The 16,864-nt window shown below is 38.7% G+C and overlaps 1 protein-coding gene across 10 annotated transcripts in view; it reads left to right on the top strand.

Annotated features, from left to right (window-relative positions):
* Window positions 1-16,533, top strand: part of blow (blown fuse) — a 65,948-nt gene extending 49,415 nt beyond the window's left edge. For all 10 annotated transcript variants that reach the window (XM_067774287.1, XM_067774279.1, XM_067774280.1 and 7 more), the window contains 2 exons: window positions 11,388-11,816; window positions 14,622-16,533. In XM_067774287.1, the coding sequence (XP_067630388.1) occupies window positions 11,447-11,816; window positions 14,622-16,339 (2,088 nt within the window). In that variant the 5' untranslated portion in view covers window positions 11,388-11,446 and the 3' untranslated portion in view covers window positions 16,340-16,533. The remainder of the gene's footprint in view (window positions 1-11,387; window positions 11,817-14,621) is intronic.
* Window positions 16,534-16,864: the final 331 nt, after the last annotated feature.

Below are 16,864 nucleotides of genomic sequence, written 5' to 3'. Positions count from 1 at the left end.
AAAAATGACTTACTGGAATCGCGGAGTAAACGGTTAGAAAAATTTGGTAAATAATAGGCATTGGCTTTTGTACCAGACTCGGACGTAAAAAGAGCGACTTGATCATTAATTTTTTTTGCCCATGTAAACCACCAATTAGAACGGCTCCGATTTTCTGAAATGCCGTGTTCATCGTCAGAGATTACTCCTTCCTTCACTCCATAATCTTTTTCCGTAGCATCGTTTTCCTTCAAAATATTGCCTGCGCCCGTAGATTTGTGGATCAAAAAATTCAACTGTTTTTCGCATTCTGTGCTTTCCTCAGTACCTGATATTTGACCTTCGGTTTCACATTGCGTAACTGTCAGCAATGCCTTAAATATTTTTTCTGCATCATCTACATTTCGACACATTATGAGTTGTCCGACGGCCGCGAGTAAAAGTGTACGGATTGGTTTGGAACATTTTTTTAATTCGCTCGAGTAGTTCTTTATAAAATGCGCTACATCGATTCGCACATAACATTTTGGAAGTTTGCTTTTATAACCGTCAGCATAATCTTCGATAGTGAAATATTCCGTATACTCTCTTATGGCTGCTGTCAGCAATGCCCTTGAGCCGTCGGTAACAACTTCTTTCGGGTGAGGAGCGCCAATCATGCACATGTTCATCAACCACGTTCGGATACTGACAGTAGAGTGTGCCTCTAACAAAAACTGGGAAATTGAAAATTGACCAGCATAGCAATTGATGACACTTATGTACAAGAAGACGTAGTGGCTCAATGTCCCATCCTGTCTTCTTAATTTGGGTACGCGAACTCCACTCGCATCGATACATAGTGTCACCTTTTCTGTTTTTGTCAATCTTTTGTAAATGTTGAGTTGATGCGATGTCATATAAAAGACATCGAAGGGATTGTGGCCAATTTTATGGATGGTATTTGGTTTTAGAGATTTGAGGATGTCCAAAGCACGAATAGGGTCGTGATCCAATTATTCGCGAGTAGTTTTATCATGCTTCGCCTTATGTAGGACGTTTGCTTTGAATAAGAATGGAGCTTCAGGCCGTCCTGGTTCCATAAGACGTTTTGCCTCTTGAGCTCGAAACGCTTCTGCACTTGTGTGTTTCAACATTTCTGCGACTTCCATTCTTTTCGCACCTCTCAAATTGCGTTTTCCGCATTGTTTCACTCCAACACTTGCTGAGCAATTAATATTGACGAAGTTTTCGTTATTCGTCAAAATACCTTTCAACGTGGACCCACATTTGCAATGACCTGTGAAATAACGTCATTCTAAAAAAGCTGTCTTTTCCTTAGAAGGATTACATAATTTATGATGTAAGTGTCCGAACGTCACCATTACAAAATAAAACTGGATTTTCTTGGATAAATTCTAAGATACATTTTCTTCTTAGTTTTTGATAACTCTACTGACTTCTAAAGATATAGCGGACTAGCAGCAATTCCGAAGGGACTGCCGTCGAAATTACCGACCAAATTCCGAGATTTCTCTCACAATCTATTACATTTTCCACCGACAGCAGTACCGTGGGAATTGCTGCTAGACCCCACAATAATTTGAGTACTACCGTACTCTTTGCGAGACATACCTCACATTGTAGTTCCGCCAAAAACTGGAGTAAGGGGGCAAAAATCCCTTTTCCATAGGTGAAGACATATATTGGCCCATAACTTTCTTTTTAATTGCTCTATGAAAAATATTTGGATGCCATTGAAATGAAGACAAAGTTCAAAGAATATACAGAGAAACCCCTCCTAAGGGACACCTCTATTGGACGGACACCTCCCTTGGCCGGACAGTTTTTCATGCACCAAGTTTTAAGTACATTTTTTAGAACAAATTGTCCTCCCTTAGGCGGACATTGTCTTGTCCGGACGCGGACAGTTATTTGCTTTAAAATTGGAAAAAAACTCTACTGAGCGGACACGAACCTCTATCAACGGACGCTGCTATCAGTTTTCATAACAAATCAATCATAAACCTCTCTTGAGCGGACTGGAACCCCCCTAAGCGAAAAAAATTTATATACATACATAAATATTATGGTACATATGTATTTACCAAATAAAAAATGGGGATTCCCAGAATAAAACCAAGTGGGCGTTAGATAAACAATCAAATTTAAAAGTCGTCACAGTGGAGATGTAATTACATAATAAAATGTTCGTTAGATAAATTTTCAGGATAAACGATTACTAGTGACAGTGAGTTAATTGTGTTCAGTCATATTGTAAATATTAGATGTGTTATAAGATGGCGAGGTCAATCCTGAGCTTAAAAAAAATTAAAAATTGAAATAATTAACGCTAGTGAGGAAAATAATTTGTCTGTTCGTACATTACCCGAAAGGTAAGTTTGAAATTAAAATCGTACAAACCCTATTTTGATTTATGATCTGTTTGTTATTGATTAAAGCTGCCCGATTTTTTGATCAGGTTCAAAATTGGAAAATTGGAACGCAGCCTGTTGATGATAAAAAAATTCGAATAAAATGGCTGTCTGGCAGCAATGTTGAATTCAAAAGGTATTTTATGAAATGTGTTCTGGCTGGTTTACTAGGGCAAGAAACCAAAACATTCCCATATCTGGGCCAATTATACAAGGCTACAAAAATGGCGAACCCGTCATAATATAAAGTTTAGATACCTTTGTGGTGAAATTGCTGCTGTTAATATGCAAGACGTACAGCAATTTTTAGAAAAACTACCGTATTTGGTGATTGGGTATAGCGCCACAAAAATATGTTCAATGCTGACGAGACAGGTCTTTTTTTCAGAACTTTGCCAAACAAAACATTGGCTCTAAAAAAACGAAGTGTGCCGTGAAGGAAAACTTTCGAAAGAAATACTGACTGTCCCATTTTTTTGCAAATAGGGCCGGCGAAAAAGAAAAACCTCTTGTTATTTGGAAGGCTGCTCGTCCGAGAGCAATTGCATCATTACATACGAAAAATCTTCCAGTAAATTGGCAGTCCAATAAAAAGGCTTGGATGACGCGTGATGTTATGACACAGTGGCTGAAAGATTTCGACCAGAGAATGGAGTTGCAAAACGGAAAATTTCTATTGCTTTTAGATAACGCGGCATCCCACCCACGAGATATAAGTTGAACAATGTAAAAATACTATTTCTGCCTAGCAACACTACTTCAGTTTGCCAGCCTCTTGATCAAGGAATAATCCAAAATTTAAAAATTCACTACCGCAACTTGTAAGTGAAAAACATATTGGTGAGCAAAGAAACTGGTTCCACTAAAAAGAAATAAGAACGCTTAGAGGCAATACACTTTATAAAGGAAGACCGGGCAAAAGTTCAAGCAGAAACCATAAAAAATTACTTTCAAAAGGCAGTGTTCGACAAAAATCGTAATCCGGCACTTGAATTCGAGCCCGAAGATGATATACCGCTAGCTTCAATTTTTGATTTATCGAAAGCTTTTGGGGATTCTACTGCTTCGAATCCGGATGACTTTGTGGATATAGATAGCAATGCATGGACTGAAAGTTCAGACCTCGAGTTAGATGTTGTTATTGACAACATAGAAACAATTGATGACAATAGCACTGATGCTGAGATACAGATGAAGTTAATGAAACTTCCACAAGCGAAACCGCCTTGAATGCTGTTTAAATTTAAACAGATTTTGCAGCGAAGACCTTTTTGCGTTCGAAATGTTGCAAAAATTAGAAAGTCATTTGAAAAATAGTTTTATTAAAAAAAAAACCTTAAGCAAACGACAATTCACCAATTTTTTAAATAATGAGTCTGATATTTATGGATTTATATTACTTATTATCTGAAGTATAATTTATGGCGGCCACCGTGGTGTGATGGTAGCGTGCTCCGCCTACCACATCGGATGCCCTGGGTTCAAACCCCGGGCAAAGTAACATCAAAAATTTTAGAAATAAGGTTTTTCAATTAGAAGAAAATTTTTCTAAGCGGGGTCGCCCCTCGGCAGTGTTTGGCAAGCGCTCAGGGTGTGTTTCTGCCATGAAAAGCTCTCAGTGAAAACTTATCTGCCTTGCAGATGCCGTTCGGAGTCGGCATAAAATCAGGCACGCATAACCAACGAACCGATATCATTTCGTTACGATAATTAACGTTAATAAATGAAACAAAGTCATTTCGTTTCGTTTATTAACGTTAAGAACGTCAAATTAACGAAATGATTTTGTTTCGTTTTGTGCCATATCAAAACGAAATCAAATCGTCGATTATTAATTTCAAACTATGCTGGCAAAGCTGATTGATGACGGAGTCATTAAAGGTGAAAGCATTAGCCAAGCTGATTGCAACTTTTCTAATGAATTTTGACAGTACGACCATTTCTCAGAGTATTTTTGACATTACCACCAACGAATTACACAAACAAATTACATGGAGTTTGTGTGTGTATGTCCGCTCGCTGTTACCACCTTACGGCTTCACCATGGCTATAGCATTGCCAGCACAATTCAAACATAAAGTATCACGTTTTTGTTAACGTTTTTAACGTTAACGAAAGCTTTTCGTTTCGGTTAAAAACGAGATACAATTTATCTTGATAATTTCTTTATCGATAATATTTCGAAGTGTTTCAACGGAAACGGTGGAAATTTTTTGATAAACGATTAGCTTAACGTTAAGGTGCATCCCTGCATAAAATCATGTAGGTCCCGTCCGGCCGTCCGGTTTTCAACTTATTCCGCCAACCTTTCGCCGATTGGTTTCGCTAACTTCAGTCTTATTTTAGCGCAGAATGTCATAAAAAAATTTTTGTAAATCTATAAATATTTTTTCTCGCTGTTAATTTGCAATAAATTAGGTACTCATTATGTAAAATTTTCAACTTCTTCCGCCAACTTTTCGCCGATTGGTTTCGCTAACTTCAGTCTTATTTTAGCGCAGAATGTCATAAAAAAAAATTTTGTAAAGCTATAAATTTTTTTTTCTCGCAGTTAATTTGCAGTAAATTAGGTACTCATTATGTAAAATTTTCAACTTATTCCGCCAACCTTTCGCCGATTGGTTTCGCTAACTTCAGTCTTATTTTAGCGCAGAATGTCATAAAAAAAAATTTTGTAAAGCTATAAATTTTTTTTTCTCGCAGTTAATTTGCAATAAATTAGGTACTCATTATGTAAAATTTTCAATTTATTCCGCCAACCTTTCGCCGATTGGTTTCGCTAACTTCAGTCTTATTTTAGCGCAGAATGTCATAAAAAAAAAATTTGTAAAGCTATAAATTTTCTTTTCTCGCACTTAATTTGCATTTAATTAGCTACTAATTATGTAAAATTTTCAACTTATTCCGCCAACCTATCGCCGCTAAAATAAGGGACGTCTTAAATCTTTATATCGGAAAAATTAATTAATTCATAAGGCATCGGTCGAAGTCCTCCCTCCAAAGGATCTTTTAGGAGTTTCCTGAAGTTTTCTGTTCTAACCGTCGTACCGAGGTTATGATGTAAATTATTGGTGTTAAAATTTTGTTTTTAGCTGTTAAAGTGGGGGTCATATGACGAAAGTCATCTTATCAGAACAATAGGTTATATGGGCGAGTTCTATTAATAACAAAGGCCAACACAAGTTGAAAAAAACCTGACTCCGATTCAGCTAAAAGTCTTCGGTCTGGTTAATATGAATACCGAATCAGAATTTACCTTTGGTTCTCGTTTGCGAGATATTCTTACATAAAGGTAGTAAAGTCACGCTTTTCGACTTCATTCACTACGTAGCTTAGGTATGAAAACGTATATTCTTTAAAAACCTACATATGTATACCGTTTGAAAGCGTAATCATTTCCCTAATAAGGCTTTTAATTTTTTCCCAATATCTACTTGTGATATATTGCTATATTGTTATACATTTGTATACGTTTTTATACTCAGCTCAGCAGAGCTCACAGTGTATATTAATTTTGTTCCTATAACGGTAATCCGTAACGGCATTTACTAATTGAGATAGATATAGACTTCTATATTTAAAAATGATCTGGGCGAAAAGAGAAATTCATTTATCCATATCCGTCCGTCCGTCCGTAAACACGATAACTGGAGTAAATTTTGAGGTATCTTAATGAAATTTGGTATGTAAGTTCCTGGGCACTCATCTCAAATCGATATTTAAAATGAACGAAATCGGAATATAACCACGCCCACTTTTTCGATGTCGAAATTTCGAAAAACCGAAAAAGTGTGATAATTCATTACTAAAGACGGATAAAGCGATGAAACTTGGTAGGTGGGTAGACCGTATGACGCAGAATAGAAAATAATTGAAATTTTGGACAATGGGCGTGGCACCGCCCACTTTTAAAATAAGGTAATTTAAAAGTTTTGCAAGCTGTAATTTGGCAGTCGTTTAAGATATCATGAGGAAATTTGGCAGGAACGTTCCTCCTGTGCTATATAAAAATTAGCAAAATCGGATGACGAACACGCCCACTTTAAAAACCAAAATTTCAAAATGGGCGTGGCTCCGCCCTTTTTCATTTAATTTGTCTAGAATACTTTTAATGCCATAAGTCGAAGAAAAATTTACCAATCCTTGTGAAATTTGGTAAGGGCATAGCTTCTATGTCGGTAACTGTTTCTGTGAAAATGGGCGAAATCGATTGAAGCCACGTCCAGTTTTTATACACATTCGACCGTATGTCCTTCCTCTTGGCCGTTAACACGATAACTTGAGCAAAAATCGATATATCTTTACTAAACATACATAGTTCACGTACTTACATGAGCTCACTTTATCTTGGTATTAAAAATGGGCGAAATCCGACTTTGAACGCCCACTTTTTCGATATCGAAAATTGTGTAAAATGAAAAAAATTCCATAATTCTATACCAAATACGAAAAAAGGGATGAAACATGGTGATTGGATTGGTGTTTTAACGCAAAATATAACTTTGCAGAAAATTTTGTAAATTGGGTGTGACACGTACCATATTAAGTAGAATAAAATGAAAAAGTTGTGCAGGGCGAAATCAAAAGCCCTTGGAATCATGGCAGGAATACTTTTCATGGTATTACATATATAAATAAATTAGCGGTGCCCGACAGATGATGTTCTGGGTCACCCTGGTCCACATTTTGGTCGATATCTCGAAACGCCTTCACATATACAACTAAGGGCCACTCCCTTTTAAAACTTTCATTAATATCTTTAATTTGATACCCATATCGTACAAACACATTATAGAATCACCCCTGGTCCACCTTTATGGCGATATCTCGAAAAGGCGTCCACCTATAGGAAAAGGGCCTACTCCCTTTTAAAATACTCATTAACACCTTTAATTTGATACCCATAACGTACAAACACATTCTAGAGTCACCCCTGGTCCACATTTATGGTGATATCTCGAAAAGACGTCCACCTATAGAACTATGGCCCACTCCCTTCTAAAATACTCTTTAATACCTTGCATTTGATACCCATGTCCTACAAACACATTCTCGAAAAGGCGTCCACCTATAGAACTATGGCCCACTCCCTTCTAAAATACTCTTTAATACCTTGCATTTGATACCCATGTCCTACAAACACATTCCATTGTTACCCTAGGTTCATTTTCCTACATGGTGTTTTTCCCTTATTTTTCTCCAATGTAATGTTCGGTTAAACCCGAACTTAGCCTTCCTTACTTGTTTTACTCTACGTTATTGATCACTGCGAACAAAATTAATAACACAACTTCAGGTAGAATTTCTTTTATTGCATTTAGAGTTTTATAGCAGATGGATTAGTCGATATAATTCCACTTAACTTAGGGCCACATTCCCTATTACACAGGGACGAATCGCTAGTGTATTTGCACTATGTTATACGATGGCAACATACCATTTGACTACTGTTTTCGCCTTCCTGTTTGACATAACGTAAGAAACGTAAAGGTCCAATGAAAATGATGGTTCGCAATACAGAATGAAGCCCTAAATGTTTTGTTTTATTACTTTAATATAATTTTATGTCCAACATGCAAGGTTTGTTGAACCCGCCTAGATGCACTCAAGTAGACTCAGCTTGTACTAATAAATTCAGTTCATTGGTGAGCCTCTGTATTAATTTTCTTCTACTAACTAATAGTGAAAGGTATAGAAACAAATTAATACAGAGCTTTATGTTGTTTAGAACAAAGAGAATGAAAAGGGAGTATCCGAGCTGTTGCTTTTTTTTCTGTCTAGCTAAATAAAGTAATAATTTAAGCAACCTACAGAGGAGTGTCTAATATTTTGAATTTCTTAAGGATGCTGTGTAAGGCAATTAATCATATTTTCAAAGTTGATAATCATACAGTATTTTAAAGAGGCATAGTAATAAAAATATTTAGTGACTATCAGGTAGAAAGTATGGTTTGCCCAGCAGTTAATACCTGCAAGCGTCTGGTGAATTGTATTTCTACGTGCGCATTTTTTTCATAATTGCGAAAAAAGCATAATTTCGAAGCGTATAACTATTATTCAAGCATAGGGAAAAAAACGAACAATTTTCACATTCATTAAATCATTCAATTGCGCTGAGTCGTCTAAGTGATATTGGCTGTCCCGCAGCAAACACCGCAGATTCTCGCTTTCTCGATGGCCAGAGCACCCTTAAATTCTCAGCGAGAGTCAGGTACTCGTCCGACCATCTTATGTATACAAACTTATTTATAATTTTTTCCAGCTCTTCACCTTACTATTTTACTTACTTACTTAATAGGCACTTAACCGTTTAACGGTTATGGCCGCCCAACAAGGCGCCCAGTCGCTTCTTCGCCCTGCTAACTGGCGCCAATTGGTCACATCAAAGGAATTTAAATCGTTTTCCACCTGGTCCTTCCAGTGGAGTGGGCCGCTCTTTTCCTCTGCTTCCGATAAAAATATTTTCTTAGCCGGAGCGTCATCTTTCATTCGCATAATATGGTCTATCCAGCGTAGCCGCTGTGTTTTTATTCGCTGGACTATGTTGATGTCTACGTAAAACCCGTATAGAAGACTCGGTACTTGTTATCATCGACGCGTAGAGGTCCGTAAATCTTTCGAAGAACTTTTCTCTTGAACACTCCCAGTGCCGCTTCATCTGATGTTCTCATGGTCCATGCTTCTGAACCATATAGCAGGACGAGGACGAGAAGTGACTTGTGGAGTATGATTTTCGTTTGCCGAGAGAGGACTTTAATTTTCAATTGCCTACCTAGTACAAAGTAGCATTTATTGGCATAAGCGATTCTTCGCTGGACTTCAGAGCTGATTTTGTTGTTTGTGTTAAAGCTGGCTCCCAAATGAACGAAGTCTTTTCGAAATTATTGCTACCAACAGTAGCGTGGTGCTCCATGACAGTAGGTACTTCGTTTTGTCCTCATTCACCATCCAACCCATCTTTTCCGCTTCTTTTTCTAGTTAAGAGTAAAGATAACTTACGGCGCGGATGTTCACACCTTACTATTTTAAAGCCGGAATTTTCCCACTTCGCATCGTGATAACGCTTATCTAACAACGTAAGCAGCGTCCTTCTTTTCGGAGGCTACGTGACGTTCCTCACCGTTCTAGTTGCTATTCTTTACGATAAATATGCTCCCACTGCTAAATTAAGTTAAATCGAAGGCTGCTATCAGATGTATTTTTTGAAGGCAAACTTTCCTTTCATTACTGCATGCACTTTCTTCACTGCAGAGAGGCGTGTTGACTGCAACAAGATGATGGTCCTAGTCGATATTGAAACCCCTAGTAGTGCCCACGTCAAGGAAGCTAGTGCTAGGTATTCCATCGATTTGGTGAATTTGGCCACAGGTTTTTGATCTGGAGACATTCAGGTAGCTTGTTAGATCTTTTAATGCAGGAACCTGCTACTGGTTTGATGTCACGAGGCAGTAATATTTTTGTATTTTTTTTTTTGTATTTTGGAAGAAAGTGAAGATGCGGTCGGTAAAAGAGAGGAAAGGCAAATGAAAAGTCAAAAGAATGGGTGAGATAGTAAATAAGAACAGGCAGGATATTGAGGAGGCAGAAAAGAAACAGGATGAGTAGAACAGATAGGGGAGGATAAGTTTGTGGGGAAGGAAGGGTAAAAGGAAAAGGAATGGAATATTGGGAAGACAGAGGGAGAGGGAAAATACGGAGAACAAGAAGATCAGGGAAAACAGTGGGTATTGAAAAGGATATATGATTGGAAGAGGAATGAAAAACTAAAAAGAAAAATCAGATAAAGGGAAACGAATGAGGAGTGCAAGAAAAAAGAAAGGAATGGAGCGGGGGCATGAAACCGAAAAACAAGATGGATTAAACGGAAAAGTCAGGCAAGACAAAATAAATATGACGGGAAATCGGAAAGAAAACTAAAAGGGAGAGTAGCAGAAGAGAAATCAAAAACAAGTAAGGAAGGCTAAGTTCGGGTGTAACCGAAGATTACATACTCAGCTGCCAAATTACAGCTTGCAACACTCTTAAATTACCTTCTTTTAAAAGAGCGCGGTGCCACGCCCATTGTCCAAAATTTTACTAATTTTCTATTCTGCGTCATGAGGTCAACCCACCTACCAAGTTTCATCGCTTTATCCTTCTTTGGTAATTAATTATCGCACTTTTTCGGTTTTTTCGAAATTTACGATATCGAAAAAGTGGGCGTGGCTATAGTCCGATTTCGTTCATTTTAAATAGCGATCTGAGGTGAGTGCTCAGGAACCTACATACCAGATTTCATTAAGATACCTCAAAATTTACTGAAGTTATCCTGTTTACGGACGTATGGACGGACGGATGGACATGGCTAAATGAATTTCTTTTTTCGCCCAGATCATTTTCATATATAGAAGTCTATATCTATCTCGATTAGTTTATGCCGTTATGGGGTTATCTCATGCGAACAAAATAAATATACTCTGTGAGCTCTGCTCAGCTGAGAATAATTAAGGCGACAGTAAAAGAGATACAGCAAAGGAGAGATATAAGTAATCGGAGAAAAGATAAAGGTAAGACAGAAATGGAGTGGATAAACAGGCGGAGAAAGGCTAGGGAAAGCTAGTTAAAGTTAAAGAGAAACGAAAAGAAGAACAGTGAGAGCAAGCGCAAGATTTACTCTGCAAAGAAAAGAAAGTGGTAAACGGAGAGAAATCGGAAAATGAAATGAAGCTAAGATTACTTTGCAATTATTTTCTATATGAGACCAAATCCCAGCGAGGCGAGTGAAGATTTTGCTAGTATTAATAATATTTTATGCATCATTTGCTTCGTGTACTCTAAAATAGCAGCAGACCAATTTTATCGCCACTATTTTTGGTTAATTCAAAGCCCTTTGAACTCGGAAATTACAGGATTTGCACAGCAAAAATTAGTCTATTTACATTAAATATCGTCTATAAATTTACCGACTTGCCATTGTGTAATACAATAAGCTCTTCTTCTATCTTCATATTACAGATGTACGAGAACATTTCAGAGCTTCATTGGAGACATCGGAGTATGAGAATACGTCAAATATGTTTCATGCAACTGAGGCGGAATCAACTCTCAAACTTTTACTGCGATGTGAACTACTTTTATCAAATTATACGAAAGAAACGAAAACTCCGCCAACACCCAGCAGCAATAATAATGCGAAACAAAGCATGGTCAATGGAATAGTGAAGTCAAATGAAGTCAATGAAGTAATCAATGGCGGCGGAGTTATTAATGGGGTCAATGGCCATTCAATGCAAACGACGAATACAATTATTGAGGCTGACTGTCCGCCTTGCATTAATATGATAAAGAACGATACTAAGCAGACACAACAAAAACAGCAACATCAACACGAAGATGTTTCTTATTTGGATATGAGTGGAGGCGGCCGAGCTTCTAGCAAAAAATGTACGTAAACGAATGACCACTGGGAGCCAGTACCAGTTCTCACAGATGTTCATACAAATGGCTTTTTATTAAGTTAATTGAAGGAAAATAGTTTTTAATTAATATTTAACTTTTTTGGTACTTTAGACCCTAGCCAGTGATGCTTACTTACTTACTTAATTGGCACTTAACCCTTTCAACGATTTTCGCTTGTTGTTGTTGTTGTAGCGATAAGAACCCTCCCCGAAGGCTATCGATGCTGAAGATCTTTTGCCGCCAGCTAAATATGTGTATGATACATGCGTGTTTGTAAAAGGATGCGCCTCGCGTAGGTGAAGTTGAGAATTGGATTGCTGAAGCTATGAATTGCGCTTATAAAGCCCTTGAATCCCCCGGGCGCTTCTTCGTTGGACCAACTGGCGCTAATTACGAAGGGAATTCAAATGGCTTTCCTCCTGATCCTTCCAGCAAAGTGGGGGACCCTCACTGGCGTTAAATGGGAGCACCAAGGTAGTTCAATTCTTCCTCCACCTATTCCTTCCAACTCAATTGTCGTCCCTCCCCTCCGTTGCTCCAAATACTGGTGTCGATAAGTTTACTCTTTGAGCTGGAATGTTTTCTTTCATTCGCATAGCATGATCAACCTCGCGAAGTCTTGAGATTGTTTTCATTGCGTAGTACAATAATGTCTACGTAAAGCAGACTCATCATTTTTATAAACCCCGTTGGTAGCACAGACAGGGCTATATATCTTTCGGATAAATATTTCCTCGAATACTCCAAATAAATCCAGTCCTCTCGACACCGGCCCACCAATTAGAAAAGATATGATGAGAAACTTGTATAGCGTGATTTTTGTTCGTTAAGGGGGGAATTTTACTTTTCAATCGCCCGCGTAATTTTATTTCTAGGCTGATATCGTTATCGCTGATAATACTGGGTACCAGATAGAGGAAGTTCTTTGAAGTTTCGCATTTTAATCCGTCAGCACTGGCGTGACTGTCAATGCGCCCACGCGCCGACTTGAGAACACACTGATAAGGCCCAGTCAGTTTGTCGACTCGCCAAATAGAAACTTTTATAAGGCAGCTAATTCCTCGGTAGTTAGCACAAATGATGGGATCGCCTGTCTTGCGGATTAGTCAGAGCACATTTAAATCCTAATTTGAAGACATGATGATACAAACATTTCGCCTCCATGTTTCCGGTAGCTCATCGCCGCTATTTTTAGCCGGGATGTTGCCTCTAACTTTGTCATGGTCAGGTGGTGGGACAAACATATATTCATTCCATCGTCAGGAATCTGGTTATTGAGTTTGGTAACTGGCAACTCGCTATCTTACAATGAGGGGAGAAGTTCCCTCCATAATTGCTTAAGCAAATATAATCCGTCCAAAAAAGAAAATTGGCAAGTATAACCGAAACGACTGCGGATACGTAGCCTATCTGGCGTTTACCATTAAAATGGCCATAGCTAACTCTTTTGTCAGTTTCTTCCTTCTCCGCCAAATAAGTGAAGTATTATATCTGTTTAAGCCATAACATCATCACTTTTTCTACGTCATTTACCAGATCCCCATAATCATTCATGCGGAAATACCCCCAATCATGAAGCGTTCATAACCCGTCGGATTTTTGGTAGAATTTTCGGGCAGTGTTCGTATCAGCCAGCATCTGATGCTCCTCTCACTCACGCCGTTAGGTCTCATGTTTGTTCTTTCAAAGTTGACTTCTATCTTCCCTCTTCTCATCAGGATAACGCTCCCAAAAACTTCGAATTGCTGCGACAGTTGTAGTTTTCTGATTTCCCGAGAAAACACAGAATTCCTTATCGCTATATTTGTTTTTGTGTGTTCGCTGAAGCTCTTACGTTCGCAGTGGTGGAAGATTTTGAGTGAAAACATAAACGATTGTTTTGGCTTTTCAAACCATCGGGTCTGTGGTTTTAGTCGCCTCCTACTACATATATGTTTCTCTGACCTGTGCCATCATCAAGTGATCTGATGTGAGATCGGAGTAATCATTAGACATTTGTTTCGTGAGAAACTTTCCTTGCGTCAGTGCGGGCACCTATGTATATAGCTAGCCGTGGTTAAATCAATTAAGCTTAACATGTTAGAAAATGTTTTTCGTAGAGGCTGAATTTCCCGGTTGTAGGATCAAAGAACCCTTTCTTGCCACCCTGCTGTTAAAGTCTCTACACATGGTTTTGTTGTAGTGCTGGGCGAGTCAACCTATGTCTTTAAAGTTTCTCATAAAATGAGATATCCTGTATATGTTACATTAACCTCATATTTCTGCGAAATGCTCGTTCCCAGCCGTGAACAACAGGACTTGACGGCGAAGTCTCTTTTCCTTTACAACTTTTCTTCAACACCCTCCTGACAACCGCACCGATAAACGGCGTAAAGACTTTTTATTATTTTGCTTTGATTCCTGAATAGCGGCGATGTCAGCATTTAACTGCTCGATATCATCAACCAGCCGGGCATCTTCCCCTGACAGGGTTCGGTCATTCTATGCGCCTTCAAATCATAGTCCTTAAAATGTTTGCAGTGGCTATCATCAGAAAAAGGACATCTCATCAGGCTTGTTATTTTCTTTCATTGATAAGATAAATAGTGCACAACCTGGTTATCATGTTTCTATTTTAGTCATCATTTGCCACAGGAATGCCTTACCGCACCTATATTCTAAGTCTCTTGAGCTGTTGTTCTTTAGGTATATGAAATATTTTCCTTACTAGTATTACAATTCATCACGTAATTGAAAATGTTGAGCTTAATCCGAACAATATCTTTCTTATTTCTTCTTTATTTTCTACAGCTTCAAGTTGGTATGATAACTGGAATAATGAAGCAAAGAGCGATAAGACTTTCCGTTGCTCAGCGCCACTTGGTGGAGCCGGAAAAACTCACAGTCAAGCGAACAGTGATGATGATGAAGATGATAATGACAATGACTGTGGGCGCAATGAGGATGATAACGGTTCACAAAATTACGATATATGTCAAGTGTCCAGGCATGACAGGGATGAGATGCAGAAAGCTATAACACCTGAACTCGAACACTTGCAAATTAACGATTGTCCCTATATGGATTTACCAGCCGGTCATTTGTCCATCGAAGGTGCCACCAAATATGGGCAACTGCAACGCATCGAAAAGCGCGCTTTATTCTTCGATCAAAGCAAAAAGTATTACTGCGGTGTACTGAACGATTGGTTACTATGCTACGCCGATGGACCTACTGCAGCACATCCAACGATCACATTGTATTTGAAACACAGTGGCATCGAAATCGAGCATTATGGTGAAGGCAAACGACGTGAAGTATGCTTCCAAATTACCACAGCTGATCCCAATAAAAAATTCCTCTTTCAAGCTATTAGCGAAGTAGATGCTAAAGAATGGATTATCGCTGTCGAGGCCGCTATACGTGGTGACACTGCGACTTTGACAAATAATATGACAATTGTGAGAAAACTTCCTACACCTCCCTTCGCTAAAAAGATTACATTCATAGGACATATGACGCCAGCGCATGATTGTATTTACGAGGAACCATCGCCGATATTTCAAAGTGAAAAATCAGCGGCAAACAAACCACCAAAATTGCCACAGAAGCAGGAAACTTTTACAGCACTTGACTGTTTTGAATACGATGTGCCGAAAGGTCCACCGCAATCCATTAAATCCGCTGATTGCGGCCATACTGAGACAGAAACCGCAGAGTTATTAAATTTGAGTGATAACAGCGTGCTTGGCACTGAGAAAATCGAGTTCCAGTCTATCGTCAAAGATGTACATAGCAAATTGTCTAGTCAGCTGTCGGCGGGCGTGACACCCGAACGCTTAAAACGCTCCGTCAAAAAGACTTACTCTGGCGGCAGCAGCAGCACTAGCGATGTGGATGCTGTAGCGCTGACACCATCCAGCGTTAAAGAACAGAAAAAGCAACGCAAATCGGTATTATCATCTACCCCAGCGGTTAGTCCACAAAAAACTAGCGCCAATGGTATTACTACGAGTCCCAGCAGCAATGGAAACAGCGCATGTGCAAACGAGCGCACCGCTGTGAAGAGTTGGTTCTTTAATCGGTTAAACAAAACAACCTCATCAGGACGCAGCTCGAGTTCCACAAATTCCACAAATACATCACCAGCCAAATGCAAACAAAGTGAAAAAGAAAATCTACTACAAAGTCTCGAATTGCATGATTCGGCGGATGGCAGCGTTGGTGGTGGTGGTAGTGGAGGTACTGATGTTCCACATAGCAATAGCAGTAATCCCGCTTCGCCAATACTAAAGAATATGTCCTCCTTATGCCACTCCAGTGCAGGTATTGATAGCTCATTGAAGAGTAAAGTGGATTTGATAATCAAAGAGTTCGAGACAAGTGCTCACATGGGTATGCTCACAATGGAGACGTTGGCGGGCAGTGCTGTGGCTTCGCTTAGTTCTTTCTGTGACAATGATTGCAATAACTATGAACCCATTATGACTGTGACAACACCACCGAGCAGTTTTTTAAAGAAAATTTAGTTTCAATATCAGTGAGGTTGGCGGCTCGGGCGCCAGGTGGTACATGTATATGCACTCCATATGACTTCCTTTGTTGATCTGATAATAAATGAGATAACAGCTACACTCTTGTGAAATATTGTTGCTTGTGTTAAATTAGAGTATTATTAATTTGCATTAAAGAACTGTTCTTTATAATAAAACATTTTTGTTAGTTTTAATGGTGTGTTTCGACTTATTTTAAAGCAAAATTAAGGTTTGTATCACAAATGGAAAGAGTTTAAAAAATTTTCAAAGTTAATAGCCCGGTTATACTGGGATTTAGCCTCGGAATTTGAGATAAGACGCATTATTTTGGCGTTGCAAAGGTGGCATTAAAAGTCACAACACCAATAAGAGGGATAAAAATCACCCTCTTAATAGGTTCATTGTTTCTCTAAAATTCGGAAGCTGTCACTCCAGTAATAATGCGCACATCGCACCCGTTGTGGTAGCTGATTGTGTGAATAGTGACTGTACAATGGATAACGAGGAATCCCTGAAGCT

The sequence above is a fragment of the Eurosta solidaginis genome, chromosome 3, assembly GCF_040869045.1.
Source record: "Eurosta solidaginis isolate ZX-2024a chromosome 3, ASM4086904v1, whole genome shotgun sequence".
Taxonomy (NCBI): domain Eukaryota; kingdom Metazoa; phylum Arthropoda; class Insecta; order Diptera; family Tephritidae; genus Eurosta; species Eurosta solidaginis.
Note: the sequence above shows the minus strand (reverse complement) of the source record. Positions and strands in the feature narration are given on the sequence as shown.